We start from the raw sequence: 23,220 nt of genomic DNA, 5'->3' as shown, positions 1-23,220 counted from the left end.
CCACAAATATTACTGCAGGAGTGAAATAATAAATGCATATAATTCTGTGAGGAACATGAGGGTTTCCTAGACTGCCTTTTTGGTGTTTGTGTGCTGCAGTTCCCCCAGTATTCTGATTTATTCTGGAAGCCAACAGGAATCTGAACAATGAACAGAAGAGCTTGGGAAGCTGTGTGTTGACGTAGTTAGTTTGATTGAAAATTAACTCATTTTGCTTTATTGCAGGCATTTGGAAATGCAAAAACAGCACATAACAATAACTCCAGTCGTTTTGGGAAGTTCATTCAAGTCAACTATTTAGAGAATGGTATTGTCCGGGGGTAAGTACAGGGTGAGCTGATTCTGGGGGTGATCTTGGTGCTTTTAGGGACTGGGAAGCCTCTGTTGTACATGAAATGCTGCCTTGTTGAAGCTCTGCTCATATGAGAATAGCTTGGTGCTGAGGAGTTCAAAATTCTGTAAACTGAGCTTTGTGGAATTGTCAGGTCATGCACAATATTCTGATTTTGCTGTACAGCTGGCTTAGGTTAAGAATCTGCTGCTGTATCTTTACCTTCATGCTAAATGAAAGCTTTTGCATAACACCCCCTGCCCCCTCCATTTTGCATCTAAAACCAACATCTGAATTTTTAAGAGGAGTGGAGAGAAGTGAAAAATATATTTGAGGAAGCCATTTTAAAGAAACAATTTAAACATCAGTTAGAGAGATAAAGAAATCCATAAAATTACTTAATCAAATGTGTATATTTATATCTGAAGGTCTTAAAACATGAGCTATTTCATGCCTACATTTTCTGGTTCTGAGAGACTGTGTGGAGTGTCATGAGCAATCCCTGACCTTTATGCTCCAGTGTTTCTTTTCTTTGGATTTCTTCTCATTTGCAATAACGTGAGTGACTGGGAACTCGGTGCCACATGTGCCTTGAGTGTTATTCTGAATGAATTTAACACGTTTTCAGTCCCAGTCACACTAGCTCAGGAAATTGGTACAATTTGAATATAGTTGTTTTGTCTTCAGCCTGAAAAAAGGTGCTCAAACTTTGTCCTCAATGATTGTACCCCTTGTCAAAGACTTGGAATTATTGTTTAGGTTACTTTCTCACCCTGTAGGGGGTTTGCTGGCTGGCTTCCATTCTGGGTTGATGTCTTCACTGACATAAAAACCCAGCAGAATTGTTGGGATGAGAATCAGGCAGATATCTGGGATATTTCTGGGGTCTTGCCTTGGTATCCCTTGTCAGCTGAGTGTTTATCTTCCAGGATAACACATTGTTACCACTCTGTGGGTCTTGTTTCTGGTGGCAATTTTCATCAGCACTTTCCTTGCTTGGTCTGCCTGTTACCTGCACTAAACCCCAGCACTGCAGAGTGATGTTCCTTGGGTATTTCTTTGCTCCAGTCACAATATAGGGCCTCCTGAAATTCTTGGTTTAGATTTAAGGTAGTGTCTAAGCTCTTCTCTTGCACATTTAATGCAGATCTCATTATCTGAACTCTCTTGGCACTTGCTGTCTGATGTTTTCTGAGGTCTTTTCTTTTTGCCCTCATGCTTATTTCATTTTCTGTGGCTCCTTAGGGCTGTGGTTGAAAAATACCTGCTTGAAAAATCTCGTCTGGTTTCTCAAGAAAAAGATGAAAGGTAAGAGAGAAATACAGTTTTCCAAGAGAATTCAAATCAGTGCAGCAGTTTAAGAGCATGAATTATATAGAATAAAAGAAAATCCACTATGTTTTCATGAGAGAAATGTATTGGCTTTCCAGGAACTACCATGTCTTTTATTATTTGCTTCTTGGAGTCAGTGAGGAAGAGCGTAAAGAATTTCACCTCAAGCAACCTGAAGATTATTTCTACCTCAACCAGGTAATCTGTGATTTACCAATGCATTGCTAAGGGTTGTCTGTGTGTTGTGTCAAAGGTGAAAGGGAGAATTGATTATACTGGGCTTTTTGTGATGTTTGGGTTTCACTCTTTGCCCTTTTTTGGATTTCTCTTTGCAGCATAACTTGAAAATTGAAGATGGGGAAGATCTCCGACATGAATTTGAGAGATTAAAACAAGCCATGGAGATGGTTGGCTTCCTTTCAGCAACAAAGAAACAGTAAGTGGAAATCTGTAAGGTTTTGTTACTGGCAGTTACTGTTCATGGGTTGCAAGGAGCAGTTGGGATCACATGTGGTTCTGTAGGGAATGAGGAGAGCTGAGTATTTGAGAGCTTACAGACTAATTCTTGAGGCAGAATTAGGTCTGCTAACCTGTTATAATGAACTCTCTTAAGGAAAATTCTGACATAATTCAATTTTTCTTCCTTAGAATCTTCTCAGTACTTTCAGCTATTCTGTATTTGGGCAATGTCACATACAAGAAGAAAGCCACAGGTCGGGATGAAGGGTTGGATGTGGGACCTCCTGAAGTTTTGGACATTCTTTCCCAGCTGTTGAAAGTAAAGTATTTCTCTTTAGCATTCATGTGTGATATACCTGTTTGTCATGTTCTACCTCAGCATTTCATTCAGATACCCCAATTGCTGTATCTAAATCTCCTTCATGAGATAATTTCTCTTGTGGGAGGGGAAACGTGGAATTAGTGAGATTATTTGGGTTAGAGATGGAACATAACCTATAGCATGGAAATAGAGTTTGTTGACTCACCAATCAGTGACGAGCAAGAATAGATTCAGTGTAGGTGTGTTCTTTGCCACCACAGGGAAACATCTGAATGAATGTAAACAGGATAATTTAAACAAGTTGTAGGACTTGTAAAGCTGCTGATGGATGATAAATGTGGCTGTTGTCAAAGAGCTTCTCTGAAGAAGTTGTATGTCCACTGCTGCAGTCAAATAACTCATTGGGGAGCTTGATAGTGACAGCAACTCTTGTTCTCTTTTGTTTTGAAGGTTAAACGGGAAATCCTGGTAGAAGTGCTAACAAAAAGAAAAACTGTGACTGCTAATGATAAGCTTATTTTGCCATATAGTCTCAATGAGGTGAGTAAAAGCACTTGTAGAATGATTTTAAATAACTGAAACTTGCTTTTCTGGGTTAAAAAAAGCTATTATGGTACACTTTCACCTTTTGTGAGGGATGGTTGGAAAGTCAGAAGTTTGAATTAAAGGCAAATTATGGTTTTATTTCTCTCTGCTGGGATTGTAACCCGTGAGTGACACTGGTTTGAAACAGAAATGATTATTTTTTTAAACAAAGTTCTGAAGATTGTTTGATCTGCAGGCAATAACAGCTCGTGATTCCATGGCAAAGTCCTTGTACAGTGCTCTGTTTGATTGGATTGTTCTGAGAATCAATCATGCACTCCTTAACAAGAAGGACATGGAGGAATCTGTTACAGTAAGTCTCTCACTAAACCAAGTCTTTGGAGGCAGATGTGTGTTTGGACCCAACAGTTGATGCTAGAGATGATGTGTTGTGATATCTGGGATAAATTTTGATACTCCCCAAGCCCATGGTAAATCTCCTGGTAATATTTAATCATCTCTATTTTCACACTAGACAGACCTATTAAATATTTAAAATCTTTCAGCACAGACTGCAGTGGTTTCTGGACTTTTTATCTCTTGGGGGTTAAGGCACTGTATGACAGATTGGTAACAAGATTTCCACATCTTCTTTTAGTGTCTGTCCATTGGTGTACTTGATATTTTTGGATTTGAAGACTTTGAAACCAACAGTTTTGAGCAGTTCTGTATAAATTATGCAAATGAGCAACTTCAGTATTATTTCAATCAGCACATTTTCAAATTGGAGCAGGTAAGAAACAAGAGTCACTGTAGTGAAAACTTTTGTTTTTATCAACAGTTTATGTATTATGCAAACTTAGCCTCTATTCTACAAAACCCCATGGCACAATTGCTTGAATATTTCTGAATATTTTTGTTTTCTGAACATCTTTACTTTTTCAATCTCTTCTTTCACTGTTGCTTGTTATTGTACTAATGATGGTGGGGTCTTTCTTCAGCAGGCTGGCACTAAGTTTCTGCTTGACTGCAAAAACTAAGATAACACTCAGGTGATCCCAGACAGAAGTCAGCTAAAATTGTGAACTTTGCTACTGGAAGTCTGTAGGTGAGGGGTTGGATTCAGGTGGTTTTGTTTTAATGGTTGGGAACCAGCTTCTTTTTCAGTCTTTAAGTATTTAATAACCAGTCTTTGCTGCTTCTCCCACCCACCTGCATTTAGGGGATACAGCTCTGATCCTGGCAGTGGTTCTGAAATCCTGGCATGTGTTGATTGACTTGTTTGCAGATGGTGTCATCTGACAGAGTACTCTGAGTGCTGCAGGAGCCAGCAGATCCTGTTCCTGGACTGGGTTTTGGAGGGGGTTTGCTCCAGACTTGTTTTTTTCTGCTTTGTGCAGAAGTGTGGTTCTCAGGTCACTGCTGAAAGGAGTCATTCTCTAGTATGTGATACTTTGTCAACAACTTTAGGCAAGCTTTTTAAAGAAAATAAAATTACCAAACTTTCCAATTTTGTGTGTAATGTTGAGGTCCCTGTTTTGTAACTTAGGACAGAATTGGCTATCCAGGCTGGCCAGAGTAAATAGTTACATTGTCTTCTTTTTCTTTTTTTTGCCTAATGCCATTTTTCCAAATAAGCTTAATCCTTGAATGACCCATTTCCTGTATCTCTTGCAGCCTGAGGGCCCTCAGGGGGATCTCTATATCTTTTTAAAGAATGGCTTTTTTGTCTGTGGAAAATGGCATTTCAGTTCTGTTAACACGGTGTGCACTGTATTGGACAGACTGAATTCCACCTACTTAAAAATAATGCATTTATCATCATTATCATCTAGAACATAAGAGGTGCCTTTTGTCCTTTGTTAAACATAAAACTTATTTAATTTTCTGTGTGATTCTTTTTTTACTTTATCATTTTTTTACTTTATTACCTTATCATTACCTTTTTCCTGTGGGTATTAAGAAAAGCTTTAAGAAAGAATTAGGAAAATCTGGTATTTTGCTTCTCTATCTTAGTGGAAAGCTTGTCTTGTTGAGCATTTGAGGGTTTGTCACTTCAGCAGAAGAGCTTCATGTTCTCTTGTCAGGGAGCTCCAAATGTTCTGAGCCTAAGCAATATCCATTGCTTCCTTAGGGAAGTTCTGATCTTGTGTAGGCCTTAACTGCCTGTTTTGTAACTTCTGTTATTTTCTCTGACAATGCAATATGAAAATTCTGGAACTTGATATTTAACTATTCTCATTTCCCATAATACAAAAATTATGGAAGAGAAAATAGATTTGAACTCCTCTGTGTCTGCCCAGTTTTACTGGAGTGCTGTGGATGTAATGTCTGACTCCAGGGTCACAGGCTGCTGTTGCTGGGAAGGCAGAGCACAGCAGAACATTCCTTTCACAGCTTTGGTTCTGAAATAGTTTTACCCCAAACAGACCCTGATGAGTGACGTGCCTGAGGACCTTTGATCTGTGCCACTATGCCTGTTCTTCTGTTCTGGTTTATAAAGTCTCCTTATTTTTGTCTCTGGTGCCTGAACTAACAAACTCCACTTGCTGTAGCTCCCCAAGACTGTATTTTAAGCACTTAGACCACAGGATATCAAAGGTGGGGTCACTGTACTGATAAGGGAATTTTCTTGAGCTGCACAGGAGGAATATAAGAGTGAAGGCATCACTTGGCACAATATTGACTATACTGATAATGTGGCCTGCATTCACTTAATCAGCAAGAAGCCAACTGGCCTCTTCTATCTTCTGGATGAAGAAAGCAAGTAAGCAACAAACATCTGCAAAAACATTGGTGGCAGGGGGGAGGGAAGGGCTGTGAAAGGGAACAGAAATACAGCCCTTGAAGAAGAACAGGAATGTTGTGGGAAGCAAGGAGTTATTTATGACTATGATTTACACTGGAGTTTGTTTCTAATGATTCCAGTATGGTGGTAATATACATTGATAAAATTGAACTTTGGCTTATGCAAACTTAGGAACTTCCATGTTTGTGGCTTACCATGGAGCTGCAATTAAAGTAAAATGCATGTCTGTGAGTCTTTGGAGCATTAATGAAAGAAGTGTGGTAAATACTTAATGTAGTGCTAACTAAATTTGACTGGTGAAGTGGGAGGAAACATTGATGTACACTTGAAAGCTCAGAATATTCTTCTGTGTGTGGAACTGCTTGTTTTGGGTCCAGAAATTGAGCCCACCTTTAAAATTCAAAGCAGGTGTAGAGATCTTGAACAATTAATACTTTCCACAAGCAGCAATGGATGTTCATTCTGTCACCCTAATAAACATAACTGTATTTGAGAAATAACTGACCTCTTTTGTCTTGTATTCCCAGTTTTCCACATGCCACCAACCAAACTCTACTGGCAAAATTCAAACAGCAGCATGAGGAGAACAAATTTTTTGTTGGAACCCCAGTGATGGAGCCTGCTTTTATTATTCGCCACTTTGCTGGCAAAGTGAAATACCAGATCAAAGTACGTGGTAAATCTGCTGGGCACAAAAACAATTCCTTGCCTTTCTGGGAGTTTATTGTCAGGATGTAGAAAATTTGCTGGGAATGGGCTGGATCAGAAGGGTTCTCAGACGTACTTTGGGTTTGCTTTTGGGTGGTGGTGATGGCTGAAGGGCAACCCTCACTGTTATCCTGAATAAATGAAACAGGGAGCTTTCCCAAGAGCTTGCTGTTCCATGTGCCTGTTTTTCAGGATTTCAGGGAGAAAAACATGGATTACATGAGACCAGACATCGTGGCTCTGCTGCGCAGCAGCGACAGCGCCTTCGTGCGGGAGCTGATCGGGATGGACCCGGTGGCCGTGTTCCGCTGGGCCGTGCTGCGCGCGGCCATCCGCTCCATGGCCGTGTTCGCCCAGGCAGGACGGGACAGGGCCCAGAAAACAGCAGGTGAGGCTGGGGAACGGCAGGGATGGAATGGGGAACGGCAGGGACGGACTGGGAAACGGCAGGGATGGACTGGGAAACAGCAGGGATGGACTGGGAAACAGCAGGGATGGAATGGGAAATGGCAGGTGGGGATGGGGGAGCAGCAGGGATGGAACGGAAAGCAGCAGGTGGGGATGGGGAATGGCAGGTAGGGCAAAGGAAAGTGCTGCTAAAGCTGGGAAAGTGCAGGTAGGGCTCGGGAAAGTGCAGGTAGGGCTCGGGAAAGTGCAGGTAGGGCTCGGGAAAGTGCAGGTAGGGCTCGGGAAAGTGCAGGTAGGGCTCAGGAAACTGCAGGTAGGGCTCAAAAAGTGCAGGTAAGGCATGGGGAAGTGCATGTATGGCACAGATAGGGCATGGGAAACTGCAGGTAAGGCTTGGAAAGTGTGGGTGTGGCTGGGAAATGGCAGGTAGGGCACAGGAAACTGCAAATAGGGCTGGGAAACTGAAGGTATGGCACAGAAAACTGCTCTGAAAACGCTTAATACTCTACAATTGCTCTGCTGGCAGAATGAGTTTGTGGCAAAACTTCATCAACCAGACACCATCTTTGGTGCTAAAAGCAAACTGGGTATGGAAATGGTTTAATATTCACACATGGAGGAGGTTGGCACTGTTCTTACCTGAGGTCATTCAGTTTTCTTCCTCCAGTCAGTGCAGCATTTCCAGCAGGCTGGGACAGCCATGAAGGCGTGTTTGTGAAAGCTGGAGGGGTGATAGTTCTGATATTTTCATCTTATCATTAGTTTTGATCTTCTTAGACCTCTGTGAAGTATCAAATGAGTATTTAGGATTAACTACTAAATTTGAGCAGCTGCAGCTTCCTTTCTAGTAGAAGGGAGTTTGAGCAGCAAAGTACAGTGGTTTGTTTGGGGTTTTTTGCCTGCTCATATCTTTATCAAAATGCAATTTTTTGGTTATTTCCTAACAGGAGTCATACGTCAAGGACCCAGAGTTCCCCTTGGAGAGCTCCAGAGATCGAATACGCCAATAGAAAAAGTTTATCGGTGAGAAACACATCCTTAACCCCTACAGGGAAAAGCTGAACTGCTGAGTTGGATTTTCATATATCAGATCTCATCTAGATCCTTCCATAAGGAAAGCAAGTTTTATTTTTTCTGTCTTGTTTTCTTTGGCCTTTTTAATACCATCCAAACAACACTCTAGCTTATTTTATGTAAAACCCAATGCCACCACATGTCAGGGACAACCTCAGTTCCTTTTACCACTGGGTTTTTGAGTTCTCTGTGGTTGGTTTTAGCATTGTGTGCTCCTCTGCAGCCAGTCCAGGTCACTGAAGGGGGCAGAGGCAGGGCCAGTCTTACAGAACTGTACCTCTGTAGGGAGATTTGCCTTTCCATGGATATTTAGGCTTTGTACATGTTCCTTTTGCAGCTGCTCAGTGCTCGATTTCTCATTTGATTGTTCTGAGGATTTCGATATAAATGCTTTTCAAGACATCATTTCTTTTTGTGAGAACAAGAAGTAAGTAGCAAAAGGCCTGAACTCCCAGGCCAGGGAGGCACATTTCCAGGACACAGTGACTTTCTCAGTGTGCTCTGGGTGACAGTGAAGCCATGGAGCACTTAGAGTAGTGACTTCATCCTGCTTCCTAATTCCTGTATTCTGGACAGCCTCTGTCACTTGGGGAAACAAAGAACTAAATATCCAATTTGGGTGAAAGGATTGGTCACAGCTTACCAGATCTATTTCCTTGGGATATCTTAAATCTTGGTATTCAAAAAAGTTCAGAGGTGCCCAGGGAAGTAACAACCCTGTGTAATAATATTGCTGCCTCTGTGAGCAGCTCAGAATGGGGAGAGCATCTAAAAGTCAGAAGTGGTTCTTACACTTCTGTTATTTTTGGTTTGTGCCTCTCTGGAGAGTAAAGAAGGTAAGTTCTCCATGCTAGGATGCAGCACTTCACAAGCACAGTGCATGCTTGAAGAATGGAACATGCCACAAATTAAGGACCATCCCAGGCTTACTTTGAAAAGCTAAACATGAATAAGTTTGAAATGGAAATGAAAGCTAAAATTTCTTCAAGTATCCCTCTAAGAGCTTGTTTATAACTTACTTTTCTGATGTAAGTCTGTGTAAGTAGCCTCATTTTAATAGTCAAATCTCTCTATTAAAAAGTTTACTGTTGTTTATAAAGAAGCATATATTTACCTGAAAGGGTTCCTTGGCTTAATGTCCTTCCTTAATATCCTTGCCTGTTAAGTGCATTTTGCTAAATTTCCCTCCATTTTCTGGTTTAATGGCTCAAGAATTTACATTAAAAGGTAGAATCAGAGAACAAGTTGAGCCCTGGCAATTAAATTTTAGAGCACTGATGGAGTAGAAAGTGCTGACTTGTCATCAAAATCACTCATGTTTAGGAAAAAGTAGCCTGGGATTGACCTGCTACATTTTGAAGCACACTTGGTGATGGAACCTTTTGGGGTTTTAATTCCTTTTTTCCCCCCTCTCTCATGGCTGTGTATCTCTGTTTGCCACCTGTGTTTTGCTGTGGATCATTTTAGAGACATGCATGAACAAATCATCGCCAGTATTAAAGGACTGCCCTGGCAGGGTGATGATCCCTGTGAGCTGCTTCGGTCCCTCAGTCAGCTTCAACACCGCTCCCACCTCCTGTGAGTGCTCTGGGTATTGCTTTGAAAATGCAACAAGAACCAAGCAGTTACTCCAGTCCCTAGAAATGATGCTTGTCCCAAATTTGTCTTTTGAAAAACACTAAAGACAATTAAAAATAAAACATCCCTTCTGCAAATAGGCTGTAGAGAACACTTTGTTGCTTCATTGTCTTAGCTGAAAGTTAAACCTACTTCTCATGTGAACTTGCTTTAAAAAACCCAAGTATGTAGTTTGAGCTTGTTGTTGCAAAATATTCAACAGTGAGATCTCCCACAAGGTGTGACAAATGTTTCCTGAAATTCAGGGTGCTGCTGGATATATTCCTGGGTTTAGAGTCCTTACAGCTGCAGTTCTGTGCATGTGTAAGGAAATGAATCTGTGCTCTGCTGTATTATAAGTAAATGTAAATTGGGTGGCTCAGAGCAGGAACCTGCCCTATATCACAGTTAACATGCTTAGAACCAGCAGGATGTGAACTGCAGCCTTCTTTCTGAGAGTTCCACTTCTTCACCTTCTGTGTGTGGATGAGAGCTGTGCCTGAAGTGTGTCCTGCTCAGACATTCCAGAGTTCCTGCTGCTGGGACATGCATTGTCCTTCTGGGAGCAGTTGGGTGCTTTCACAGAGGTTCTGGTGCCAGCAGCTGTAACTTCTGAATCAAGTATATTTATTTGATAGTGCCTTATAATGAGTTTAATGACCATACCCTTGCTAAAGATGCTCATGCTCCAGTAGTCTGTACAACAGTGCAGTTTTGAATAGCTTTAGCTTCAGAGGTAATGTTTCACTTTTGAAAGCTTCCAATACCTACAGAGTTTATTTGAGAAAAAAGAAAATTGTTCTTGTTGCAGAGCAGTTTGCATTTCTTGCATTGATCACTTGTGAGGCATGCATGAACACACCCTTGTGCTCATTTTCTTCTGTCCTTCACCTTACCTCATAAATTGCACCAACTTAAGGCTTGCTGAAATAATCAAAATCATGTGTATTTTCTTTTCTTTAATTATCTTTAATATTTTAACAGGAAAAGTAGAGGTGTCAAGCAAAAGCAGATCATTCCCAAGGTAACCAGAAAATTTAGATTTCTCTTGGGTTTGGGCTTTTTTGCACTGTGAATTTCATTTTGATTGACAGAACTCACTTCAGAACTGTTTTATAATGTAGGAAAAATGTCTTATTTATCTAAGCTAAAAAATAGGTGAATGTTCATTTTAATAAGAATTGTTTAATTAGACAGATATGGAGAAGTCAGGGAAGGCAAATGCAGTGATTTTGTGATTCCCCTTGTTTACCTTACACTCTTGGGATGGGACAGTGAAACAGCTTCACTTTTAAAAAAATGTTTTTTCCTAAAATAGAAATAATCATGAAATGTAGCATGCCATTGAATGTGGAACTCTGGGTAGCTGGTTTCATTCTGACTCTTTTCAGACAAATATTTCCCTTTTAGTTGAAAGACTTGCATTTTGTTGATTATACAAACTTTCTCCTAGAACTTGCTGGATTCCAAATCTCTGAAGCTCATCATGAGCATGACCCTGCACGACCGGACTACAAAGTCCCTTTTGCACTTGCACAAGAAGAAGAAACCCCCCAGCATAAGTGCCCAGTTCCAGGTAGGTGACACCTCAGGGCACAGGCCCTCCTGGCCTGATCTAGGCTGGTCTTGCTTGGAAAGCAAAGTGGGTTTTATTCTTGGGGGTTTTTTGAAGTGGGGTTTTTACTTAATTAAAGTCAGAGTACATTTTGAGATGCCATTTATGCCATGACATGTGTCAGTTCTCTGTACTGATCATCATTGTATACAGATCTAGTGCCACTGTGAGAACATATTCAAACCCTGCTTTAAATTCTTTTGAGAAAAACTAAAAGCAAATACCAAATACAGGGATGTGCTGAGCGATATGGGAGAATCTGTTTGGATTTTGTGTAGCCATCAGACCTGAAACAACCCAACTCCTGAGGCAGAAGCTGTCCTGCTGTCAAACACCACTCAAAATACTAATACCTGAAGAAAAACTTTGTGGCTGTTTCATTTCAGACTTCACTCAACAAGTTGCTGGAGACACTGAGCAGGGCTGAGCCATTCTTCATCCGCTGCATCCGCTCCAATGCAGAGAAGGTGAGGCTGCCTCAGAGCTGAGCTGCCTGCTGAGATCCAGGGCACGAGCCTTGCAATCCCTTTATTTCAGCTTGTTCACTGTCACTCTGTGTGCAGGTGAAAGGTAACCAAGGTGTGGAAAGAAATCTGCTGTCCCTACAACAGCAGCTGGGCTCCTCAGGCTCTCAGTGGCCGTTTTCTGCTGATCTTTTACAGAAGGAGATGCTCTTTGATGAGAGCTTGGTGCTGCAGCAGTTACGGTACACGGGCATGCTGGAAACTGTGCGGATCAGGAGGTCTGGCTACAGTGCCAAATACACATTCCAGGTAGGGTGGGAACTGGAAGTGGTTGGGCTTTCAGGAATATCTGCTCTCTTCAGAAAACATGTCTTTGTGTGTCTCTTCATATGAGGCTCATGACCCTTGGGATGAGGTGTAAAAATGCACTGGAGTTTTGAGAGCCTCCATGGTAAAAAGTTGTAGTTAAACTGTTGTGAGTTATGTGTCAGTAAATTCTTCCTGGTTGTGTGAAGGAAAACGTTCTGAGTGCAGTCAGTCAGTGCTGCACAGTGCTGTCTCCATGTGGGAATTTTAGTTTTCTGTAAAACACTCCGTGGGGGTTTAGAGATCACATCCAGGTGATCTTTCCTGTTAACACAAGGCTGACTGTAGCCTGCATTTTATGTGGAAAAATAACTCAGTTTGGAGTGAGAGGTATTTTCAGATCTCTGTAGCTTAAGTGTCTTAAATAGATTTCTATTTTGGAGCTAAAACTCTAAACTTGGTAGTTTTCTTCTAACTTTGGTCTCTTGCTGTCTCTGCTTTTTACAGGAATTCATTGACCAGTTTCAGGTGTTACTACCCAAAAATGCCAAAGCCTCCAAGGAAGACATTTGTGCTTATTTGAATAAACTCAAACTGAATGAAAACTACTATCAAATAGGGAAGACCAAGGTCTGTGAAACTTTCTGTAAGGCAGTAAGAAGCTCTGCTGTACACTGCAAAATTCAGTGCAGTTAGTTTACAAGTGTTACTCTTCTTTGCTTTTTATACCTAAATTGGCTATTTTAACTCTTGCAAGTGGTGACACAGAGGTTATACTTGACCCCTGGGTTTTGATGCCAGCCTGGTTTCTTGACTACAGTACAAATCCATGTCATATGATACTGTTTGGGAAATCGTTGCTATTGGCATTTGTCAAACAGGTCAATGTTTGCATTTTAGGAGTGTCCTGTGATTTGAAGGCTGTAAGAACAGGTGTAAGTTTTAGAGTCCAAACTATGAAATTTAAAAGGACTTTTATTTTTTGGGCAAGCTGTCAACTTTGAGCAAGTTGTCAAGGTTTGGTGCAGCGGTACCAAACCCTTACCTCATCTGTTATCGCTCCAGTGGGGGCTGAAAGGCTCCTGTTAACTGCTTCTTGATGAACTTTTCTCTAACTGAACAGGTTTTTATGAAAGAGGCTGAAAGGCAGATACTACAGGATACACTACACAAAGAAGTGATCAGGAAAATCATCCTCCTTCAGAGCTGGCTCAGGATGGTTTTGGAAAGGAGACGCTTTCTCAGGATGCGGCAGGCAGCCGTTGTTCTACAGGTATCTTCGAGAATTGCTGACCTTATTTTCCTAACAAACAAACAAACTCTGTCATGTAACACTCCCCACCTTGAAGTGTCCCTCCTGACTTTGGAAACCTCCCTTTGCAGGCGTGCTGGCGCTCCCGCTGTGTCAGGATGGCTCTGCAGAGGAACAACGCTGCCATCGAGATCCAGGCGGCCTGGAGGCGGCACCGGCAGCGGAAACGCTTCCTGCAGCTCAGGAGGAGAGTTTGTCTCCTGCAGGCCCTGCTCAGGGGGCACCTGCAGCGTAAGAGGTAAAGGGGAAGGAGCAACGTGGCATGAGAACATCCATTCAATCACCTGGCTTCACCTGCTAAGCTCAGTTTGTGTGTTGGGGTGACTTAGTAAACTGCTTGGTAAATTGTTGCCCAAGGAAGTTGTGGCTGCCCCTGGACCCCTGGAAATGTCCAAGGCCAGGTTGAGTGGAGCTGGGAACACCCTGGGATAGTGGAAGGTGTCACTGCCCATGGCAGGGGGATGGGAATGAGATGATCTTTAAGGTCCCTCCCAACTCAAACCATTCTGGGATTATATGAACTTTAAGGTAGTTACTCCATGTGATATTTCAGTCAGTATCAAGTGGTCAGTGGAGTGTGGACACTGTTTAAGTGCTCAGGACTTGAGCTTTATTCAGCTGAGCTGTAGTGGTGCTGCCAGTCCTGACAAGCAGACACCTCCCTGCAGTCCCCCTGGGACTGGAGGTGTAATTTGGGTCTGTATCACTATTTGGGCTGCATTTAAGCACTTGGTGGTTTTTTTGGACCCCTGGGCATTAAGGATTTGGGTTTTTTATGTTAAAAATTCTTAACAGATACCAGAAAATGATTCTAGAAAGGAAGAAAGCTGAAGAAAAGCAGAGAGAAATGCAGGAAGATGAGGACAAAGAGGATGGTATGAGCAAGGATGAGCAGAGTGAACCAGCAACAGATGAACTGCCTGTGAAACACAAGTCAGAGACAGATCAAGCTGTTGAGGATGAAGATCAAGCTCAAAATGAACAAGCTGAAAACCTGAGCTCATCTGAGAAAGCCACGTTACCCCAGAAGCACACGATGGAGGGCTCAGAGAAAGTAACCAACAGCCGGGAGAAGCGGGAGTCCCGTCGGCAGAGGGGGCTGGAACACAATGACTTGCAGAACAAGCATGTGCTCCTCTCCTTTGAAGGACCATCCGTGCTGTGCCAGGAGGAGCAAACTGTTTCTGAAGAGGCTCTGGAAACTGCTCCAGAGCTAGAGAAATCCACAGCACAAGAAGATAACGTCCTTCAGGGAAGCAGTGAGGGAGAGAAAAGTCCAAGCAAAGAAAAAACTCTTTCAGACATTCCACCATCAAGTGAGATAAAAGAAAGTGGTTCTGTTCCTGAGCAACCACCTGGATCACAAGCAGAGGACACGGCAGCTGACAGAATGAAAACACAAGGGAAGCAAAATAACCAAGTAAAAAGCAGCCAAAGCTTTACATGCCCTGAAAGGCCAACAGATCTTGCACTGAATGTTCGTAACACACTGTCTGCTACTGGCAGCTTTCAGGGCCCTGCTGACTGCTGGGCAGATAAAAACAGGCGGCAGAGGGCAACTAAAGACCTGGACAGCCCCACTTCTGCAATCCAGAGATACGTGGATGACCCAGAGAAGCTCAAGTACAAGAGAGAGAAGTGGAAAGGAAAGAGACAGTCTGATGCTGGCCAGAATGATGTGCTGAGTCAGTCCTTGGATGGAAGGATATGTGTGGATAAGTCTCCTCAGGATCAGCTAGAGTAAGGGCAGCTTCCTTTTTTCACTTCACAGAAAGCAGATATCTGTAATGTTTAAAAATCAGTGGGGAACTCCTGACAGCCTGTGCATTTAGGCCATGTTATGGGGGCAAATGGTGTTGTGAACAATTCCTGCTTTTCCTTAGTTCCCAGTCCTGCAGTGAATTGGTATAGGCAGAATGTTTTCAGAAGCTCACAAAAGATGCAAAGCCTGCCTGGCTGTATTAAAATGGAGAGTCAGGGCATTAGTTGAAATAGTGTCTGGAGTTTATTTTCTTGTATCTTTTACCCAATGAAAACAAGGTTTTAGTGATCTGCAGCTTGCAAGCATCATCCTTCTGATATGGGAGGAAATCTGACATTCCCATGGTTTTTCACCTCTCCAGTATATTTTGCATTTAAAAGTAAATTGCAGGGGCTGATCAGGGTTCTGACTCAGATGTAGTGTTGATATGTGGGTTATTTAAAGGATGTGAAAAAGCCACAGACTTTATTAAAATATATATTCTGAAACTCATCTTACTACAGGAAGAAGGGGAGTTCAGTTTCATTAAGTGACCTTTCAACTTTGGCCCAGACTGTTGCCATGAACCAGGTACTGATGCTATTGTGCATATTTATACTTAATTATCATTGTTTATAAATATTAAAGATTTGTGAATAATTGTCTGTAGTGTGTTTCTGTGTTCCTTCAGGTTGATTTTCTTTTTGCTTGATACCCATGTAAAAACAATCATCAGGAAATATTATACAGTAATTTGAAAACCTCATTTTAAATAAAAATCTTTGATCCTTGATCAAAGCATTAAATATATTTGGCTCTTGTATTGGGAAGCTAATATCTATTGGGTAAATTGTTTTGTCTTGATGAAGCAAACTTCACCATTCTAGCTTTTAAAACCCTTTAAAGAATCTGTGTCACTCAAAATGCAGTTTTTGACCACTCCTCTCTCCTGTAGCAATCACCAGATCCAATAGAAGAAGAAAAAGGCAACAAGAAATATCCTGTGCAGAAGAGACCCAGTGACCACTTCCCTACCTCGGACTCAGCCGTTCCTGTGCAGCCAGCGAGTCAGCAAGGGGATGCCAAGTATGGGCTGTGTGTGTGACTGGCCTGTCTTTGAGAAAATGAAAAAAAAAGAGATTTGCCATTGGTACTTGAGTTGGGCACCTTGAGACTGTGATTGTGGAGGGGCACAAGTTGGCATCAGACACATGAGTGGCTGTGTTGCTGGTTCATGTTGCTCTGAGCATGATATCTGACCCTGCTGAGGAACAGATTCTCTGCTTCTTGCATAACACTTTCTGTGAACTGATTCTTTTTAAAATAAGAACCAACTTACAGCTGGGATTAAAGGTTCATGTAGTGTAATACAACACCAAGAGAAAAGCTGAAGAACCCAGCAAGCGTGCAATGCTGCTTTCCTGGCCTGCTCCAGCCTCTGGCACTCTGCAGCCCAGGGACTTCATCAGCCAGAAGTGATGTTTTGGATATGTGAGGTGGTGTCTGTGTATGCTGAAGGTTGCTCTCTGATCTTGTAAACAGCAGAATCACATTGTCTTTCCTTTTTTTGTGCTGCTCAGTTTTTCTGCAGGTTGGGCCTTAAATATTCCCCGTAGTTGTGAATCCTGTTGTGGGTTATTGTTAAGAGCCTGTTCTTGTGGCAGAGCCAGCTTCCATTATAATGGGACTGACTTGGATCTGCTTTTGTGTTCAGGTCTGCTTTCAAAAGCCCTTTGCGTAGACTTTTGGGAAAAAAGCCAGACAAGAAAATTGCAAAGGAGAGTCCTGATGTGATTGAGGAAGGAGATGGCCTCTCCCTTGTATCTTGTGTCCTCTTTACAGACACAGGAGGAGCCCAGAAAGTTTCAGAAGGTGAGTTTGGTGATTTAACCCTCAGCACAGTGAGCTTTTCTGCAAGGAAACAAATGCTGCAGAATTCCCTCACTCTGCTAGAATGTACAAATCCATTTCTTTGGCAGGTTCTTCAGGGCAGCCAGGCCGCCCCCAGGCTGGGAAGGAGAGCAGCAAAGCAAAGAAGAACAGAACCATAAAGATCAGCAAGATTTCGAGCGTGTCCCAGAACTGGCGCGCGTCCATGGTCCGGGAGATTGCAAATGCCAATGAGCTGAAACACCTGGATGAGTTCCTCCTAAACAAGGTGAAAGGCTCTTAGCCATGATAAAATTCAAGTCTTTGTTCACTGTTTGTGTAGAATTTTTAAGCCTGTTGGTCTAGGTGCAAGTTTGTTACAATCTAAAGCAAAAGGGAATTGTTTGGATGGTTTGGCTGAGTTAGGTCTGCATTAGGGCCCTTCCTATTTTTTTCCTCAAGTCACTGAATGCATAATGTTGCATTAAATACAATACAGGGCATTCATGATAGTTCTTTGTTTACAAATGAGTGGGCAGCAAAACTTGTATTAAAACAACAGAGAGAGTTGTAAGTAAAGAGAGAATTCTCTAAAGCCCAACTACCCGACTCTCCTGTTTTGTATCATCAGCACAATGCATTAAAAAGTGTTGTTTTAAATAATTGGAATGGTCACAAATGACTAAGCCCAGACACTGAAGCTTAACTCTGTTCAGATGTTCTTTTTTTAACAAAATCTGATGCAGATGTATTTTTTTCTAGATCAATGACTTACGCTCCCAGAAGTCTGGTGTTGAATGTTTGTTTTTTGAAGCCACAGAGAAGTTCAGAGGAAACATCAAGACCATGTACTCTGCTCCTGTAAGTAGTAAGTCTCAATAAAGGAAAGTTGGCAGGCAATAAATGAAATGAGTGTGCAGGTTAAAGTCTTGGCCTGCAGCTCTTCAACAAAGCAGTTCAGCAATTCTCAGGATAGAATTCAGAGCTGAATGTTAGACTCATTTTACAGTTCTGTAATCTCAAGCAGCCTGCTTTGTTTTCCTTTTCTCATTCACTCAGCCATAAATTTATTTTTAGAAATGGATGGATTTTGCTGTCTTCAGCCTCTTAATGCTGCTGTGTTTAAACACCAAAGAGAGGAGCCAACAGCTTTTCCAATATTCTTCTGACACTGCTTTGTGTCAGCCAAGTGCTGTTGGACAGTGCTGGAGGGAAGTGTGTTAACTTGTTTCTGTCATGGGCTGTTATCTTTGACTTTGATCATAGCTGTACTTTTTCACCTCTGAACTTAAGTACATGAAAATATGAAACTGTCTCAACAGTATCAAAAAGAAATGCCTGACAAGTATTTTTCCTTCTTTAGAACGGACAAATCCATGTTGGCTATAAAGATCTGGTGGAAAATTACCAGCTCCTAGTTACAAACCTGGCCAAAAAAAGGGAAGAGAAAGAAGTCAAGCTGGTTTTGAATCTCTTTCTATCCCTTCTGGATGAATTCATCAGAGGATATACAAAGAAGGAGGAATCTGAGCAGCCCAAGGTATGAAAGTTATTCTGTTTATGGGATGGTGAAACACTGTTGCTCTCTTAACATAAGGGACCTGTGTTACCTCAGAAACCTTTTCCATGGCATTCTTTTTTATTTGGGAAATGCTTGCCATACACACATCATGTGTGTAACAAATTCTGATTGCTGATACACCTTTATGGAATTGTTAATTTTTTAACTTAATATTTTCAGAATCTGAAAGTGTGCATTTTCTTTGGTGAAAACATAGGAGTTCTCTGGAGGTTTGAGAGATGGAGTTGCTTTGTCATCAGGCAGTGAGCTCAGTTGGTTTTTAGGAAGTTGATAGTGTGAGCGCAGACAACCCTCAAACCAAGCTGAAGCTGCAGGATAGTGTCTCAAATGTCTGGAGGTGAAGTAAAGTCTGGGAAACTCAATAGGGGAAAAAAAAGGAATGGAATTTCTGAATTTCAAAGACTAAGGCCAGTTTTGTTTCCCACTGCAGCAAACCAAAGCTCAGAAGAAGAAACGGAAACAAGATCGTGCAGTAAGTGCTTTCTTTTTGCAATAATCCAAGTCCTCAGGTGCACTCACAGAACACAAACACCCTTTGAAGAGCTTGATTTTGTACTGATGTTCTGGTTTGTTTTGCATGCTCATTGACTTTCTTTTATGAAGATGTGACAATATAAAACTGGTTTTCACAAAGCAGAGATCTTGCTTATGCAAGGTAGTACTCAAGCATTTTCTTGCTTGTCCATAGCTTCTTTTAGAGTCTGAAGGCTTTCTCAAGCATGGGTTGTGTAAAAGAAAACAACTACTAAATATTTATAACAAAACTCTAGCTCTTGTGTTAGACTGATGAACTTTAAGGCAGCAAATCAATTATGAAATATTCCAGCAAACATGACTGCCTTAAGGCGAAATTTGGTTTCAGGGTGAAAGCTTTCAGCTGTAATTGTAAAATAAAAGGTGAGAATCTGCAATAGGATAGAAATAATAATAATAGTAATTTTTAAAAGGCAAAAAGAGCTCACTGATTCCTTGCTGTCTCTCACTAGATTGAAGAGCACAATGGCCACGTGTTCACAAGCTACCAAGTGAGCATCCGGCAGTCGTGTGAGCACTGCTCCTCCTACATCTGGCCCATGGAGAAGGCCTGTCTGTGCAGTGGTGAGTGAACACACCTCAGGTGTGCAGACTGCTGGTACCTCTGGCTGCTACAGGTGGGCCTTGGTGAATAGGCCATGTACAAAGTGGGTAATTCAAGATGCAGAGTGTTTCAATGTGATTTAGATGCTTGTAACAATTGCTTCTTTCTCTAGTCTGCAAGCTGACTTGTCACAAGAAGTGCATGTCCAAAATCCAGAGCAGCTGTACCTCCTGTGGGAAAAAGGTAAGGCCTGTAGATCTGTGATGGGGTTCTGTGGTACCAGAATTGGTGCATGCAAATGCTGCCTTTATTTCTCAGCAAACGAACAGTGAATGTCCAGGCACTGAATAAAAATTGCTTAAAGAGTTTCCTCCTCTGTCTGCATGTAGTCACAGAGGAACCCTGCACTTGCAGAAACAGAGCATTTTCCTAGGAGGTGACGCTTGAGCTAATTTAGGAACCCTTCTCACAGTGTGTGTGCAGTGTTGGCCAAACTAATAAAGAAATCCTGCAATGTGAACCATAAAGGCTCTTTTGCTGCAGCTCAGGAAACCTACCTTATGATCAAAGGCATGTAGCAGGCCAGAATAAAACACTCAGCTTTAGTTTCTGGAAGCATAAGGCAGTTGTAGCAGGGAGCCATGGCATTTTCTAGCTTGGGAAGGGGAATTCACAGTGGGATCACACCTGTGTCAACCACAGAGCGAGCAGGACACGGAGCCCCGGCACTTCGGGGTGTGTGTGAGCGCCCTGACCAGCGAGAGAAACTCGGTCCCTGTGGTCATGGAGAAGCTGCTGGAGTACGTGGAGATGCACGGGCTCTACACAGAAGGCATCTACAGGAAATCAGGATCAGCAAATCGGATGAAGGAGCTGAAGCAGTTGCTGCAAGAAGGTCAGGCAGTGTTGTCCACCCTTTGCATTTCATTGCATGATATCAGTTTTCCCTGTAATTTTCTTCTATCTGAAAGTATCTGTCACTTCTTAGTGTTTAAAAACAGCTTTTTGCTGACTGTGCAGGCTGTATTATTTTTGATGGCTGCCTAAGGCTGTTGAGTACCTACAAATTACTGTCTTTTACCTATTTTTAACTTCTGAATTGCCAGTTGGGCTCTGTAAACGGGAATTTTGAATGTTTCTAATCTTATTTCTATGGGATCTCATTGTATGCATCAAAGGATTCAACTGCTTTAAATAAAACATTTCTTTTCAGACCCAAACTCAGTGAAACTGGAGAATTACCCTATTCACACCATCACAGGGATCCTTAAGCAATGGCTGAGGGAATTGCCAGACCCACTGATGACCTCAGCACAGTACAATGATTTTCTCAGAGCTGTAGGTAGGTTTAAAAACCATTCTCTAAGCATTTCTTTTTTACCTCATTGTGTCCTTGGGAAAAGAAATTCTTAAGCTGCTCATGCTGACTAAATAGCTCCTTCCAGTGCACTTACAACAATGATTTCAGACATTTTACATAAAACACTTTCCAGGGAAATTCTCCTCTAGCTTACTTGATCTTGCTTCAGTGTTCTTTTTTTTATTTTTAATGTGTAACTTGCAGCTGCTCTTTCTAAAAACTGTATAAGCATGTGAATAAGTTTTCTTTCAGGCAGGGTTTTTCTTCTTGTTCTGAACCAGATTTGAATATACAGATACTTTAAATCCCTGGATTCTTGTAGCTTCAGTGGGATTAGGGCACCCTAGACAGTGTTGGAGGTCTTAGTGTGTCACTTGATGCTAACAGCAGCAGCATCTGAAAATGCAAGATAATTGTAGTGCCATGAGAGGTACTTTAACATTCAGATATAACAGTTGCTAAATGAAATGACAGTAGGACTTACCAGAATTTAGGAATTCGTAGCTTTCCACTAGCCTTGCACACCAATTACAATCTTGTGTTTTCTCCCTTTGTGCAGAACTGCCAGAGAAACAGGAGCAACTCTGTGCTATTTACAGTGTCCTGGAGCAGCTCCCACAAGCAAATCATAATACCTTGGAACGACTCATCTTCCATCTTGTCAAGTAATGAGTTTAATTTCTTCATTTGTAGAGAAACTGTGATTCTGAATGCTTCTTGGAAGCTTTCTAAACTGTTAAACACCTTCAGTCTCAGTGTGGGGATTGTGCTGCTGGTTTAGAAATGAAAGCTGGTAGTTGTGCTTATGAGTGTGGTTACTTCCACCACCTGGTGTATTTGGATCAAACCAGGTAAGAACAACTTTGAAGACAAGATGGATCTCAAAGCCTTGGTGAATCATCCAAGCACCAAGATTTAGACAGAGGGGCTTGTAATGAACTGAGGATGAACATATGCAAGTCCCAGGAGCAGGGATAAATGGTGCTCGTAAAGGGGCTGCTCTTACCCAGGGAACCTGAGTAAGGAACTTTCCAAGCAGCCCTCTGAACATGGGCAAAAGGGATTTTTGAAGAAAAGACACTGAATCACCAGACATACTTTTGAGAAGCCACCAGACTAGTTTAACCTGGGTGACTCCCTGATCCTTTGATACATGAAATGTTGTCTGCTTAGTAGGTATGAGATAACGGTAAAGCTTCTTTGGACTGCTGTACGTACTGAGTGTCCAAGAGGCCTCCTTATATGTTATTTGGAAACTCTGTCTAGGTGTGATCAGGGTGTTTGTATTCTAGCAAGGGCTGCTTAAAATCTCTTTTCCTGGATGTTGAATTTCAGAGTGGCTTTGATAGAAGATGTGAACCGCATGTCCCCCAATGCCTTGGCCATCGTGTTTGCTCCGTGCCTCTTGCGCTGTCCTGATACCTCTGACCCCTTGACCAGCATGAAGGATGTTTCAAAAACAACCATGTAAGTTTTGGCAGTAGTGTTTTGGAATGGGATGGAAAATCAGTACCACTACCTGTATTTGTTACAACTTTATTCATATCAAGCTGAGAAGCTGAGGTTCAAGAGTTGTTGAATTCTAGCTCTGCTAGTGCTGCCAATTCCTACACCCCTCTCAGACCTTTCACCATTTTTTACTAAGCATAAAATAGGATGACTTATAAGTTTTAACTATCAGGTTTGTGTCTTACATCAAGATAATCTGTTTTTCAGAGGGCTTGTACTCTAATCATCTATTTTGCTGAGATACAAGGCATAATAAAACAATACAATATAGAATTAAGCTGTCTCCTGCATACTTGGAACCCCCTGATGATCTCTTCTGCATTGATCTTTGAATTGAAGAAGGTTCTGTCCTTGACCCTCTCTGTTCTCACCCTCCAGCAGCTCTGGCTGTGAGAGCCCCTCACCATCCTCACTGCATGGCTGGCCTTGCCTCTGCCTCCAATGAAAACAGAGCTTGAAAAATGACAGCTTTTTGTAGCTTCATACTGACCCCTGGGGCCATAGAGGTGGAGAAGGGCAGTTGCAGGCTCGTTGTGTCTCTGCCAGCCTGTGCCAGCACAGGGACAACAGGTAGAAGCAGCAGGAGCTGTTGGCAGCCATGGTAATGTCTGTCTGCTCACCACTGTGTATAGCTAGCATGGGAGGCTCTGGTGATCCCAGGAGGAACATGTGCCATTACCTGTCACCATTACATGTCCTGTTGTGCCTGCTGTGTTGGACTCCTCACCCCATTACCGTGCAGTGCTGCTGTGAGGGGTGGGCTGGGACACTGTGGTCACACTCCAGCCACGTGTGTGTG

General features: G+C 42.1%; 1 protein-coding gene across 12 annotated transcripts in view; it reads left to right on the top strand.

Moving 5' to 3' along the window:
• The window catches only part of MYO9B (myosin IXB), a 41,774-nt gene that overhangs the window by 15,807 nt on the left and 2,747 nt on the right, over positions 1–23,220 (top strand). For 6 of the 12 annotated variants that reach the window (XM_015651819.1, XM_015651818.1, XM_019009131.1 and 3 more), the window contains 35 exons: positions 226–320; positions 1,577–1,639; positions 1,762–1,861; positions 1,999–2,099; positions 2,312–2,441; positions 2,895–2,984; positions 3,226–3,342; positions 3,628–3,762; positions 5,615–5,736; positions 6,306–6,447; positions 6,679–6,874; positions 7,842–7,917; positions 8,306–8,395; positions 9,436–9,546; positions 10,570–10,609; positions 11,039–11,161; positions 11,587–11,667; positions 11,863–11,973; positions 12,478–12,600; positions 13,094–13,243; positions 13,354–13,520; positions 14,078–15,022; positions 15,548–15,614; positions 15,979–16,109; positions 16,738–16,895; positions 17,003–17,181; positions 17,655–17,753; positions 18,256–18,432; positions 18,905–18,946; positions 19,461–19,572; positions 19,725–19,795; positions 20,255–20,447; positions 20,766–20,894; positions 21,472–21,577; positions 22,248–22,379. In XM_015651819.1, the coding sequence (XP_015507305.1) occupies positions 226–320; positions 1,577–1,639; positions 1,762–1,861; positions 1,999–2,099; positions 2,312–2,441; positions 2,895–2,984; positions 3,226–3,342; positions 3,628–3,762; positions 5,615–5,736; positions 6,306–6,447; positions 6,679–6,874; positions 7,842–7,917; positions 8,306–8,395; positions 9,436–9,546; positions 10,570–10,609; positions 11,039–11,161; positions 11,587–11,667; positions 11,863–11,973; positions 12,478–12,600; positions 13,094–13,243; positions 13,354–13,520; positions 14,078–15,022; positions 15,548–15,614; positions 15,979–16,109; positions 16,738–16,895; positions 17,003–17,181; positions 17,655–17,753; positions 18,256–18,432; positions 18,905–18,946; positions 19,461–19,572; positions 19,725–19,795; positions 20,255–20,447; positions 20,766–20,894; positions 21,472–21,577; positions 22,248–22,379 (4,904 nt within the window). Of the gene's footprint in view, positions 1–225; positions 321–1,576; positions 1,640–1,761; positions 1,862–1,998; positions 2,100–2,311; positions 2,442–2,894; positions 2,985–3,225; positions 3,343–3,627; positions 3,763–5,614; positions 5,737–6,305; positions 6,448–6,678; positions 6,875–7,841; positions 7,918–8,305; positions 8,396–9,435; positions 9,547–10,569; positions 10,610–11,038; positions 11,162–11,586; positions 11,668–11,862; positions 11,974–12,477; positions 12,601–13,093; positions 13,244–13,353; positions 13,521–14,077; positions 15,023–15,547; positions 15,615–15,978; positions 16,110–16,737; positions 16,896–17,002; positions 17,182–17,654; positions 17,754–18,255; positions 18,433–18,904; positions 18,947–19,460; positions 19,573–19,724; positions 19,796–20,254; positions 20,448–20,765; positions 20,895–21,471; positions 21,578–22,247; positions 22,380–22,799; positions 22,991–23,220 lie in introns of those variants that run through there. The other 6 variants (XM_015651822.1, XM_015651820.1, XM_015651829.1 and 3 more) reach the window with 4 other exon arrangements.

This window comes from Parus major, chromosome 28 (assembly GCF_001522545.3).
Source record: "Parus major isolate Abel chromosome 28, Parus_major1.1, whole genome shotgun sequence".
Lineage (NCBI taxonomy): Eukaryota > Metazoa > Chordata > Aves > Passeriformes > Paridae > Parus > Parus major.
Note: the sequence above shows the minus strand (reverse complement) of the source record. Positions and strands in the feature narration are given on the sequence as shown.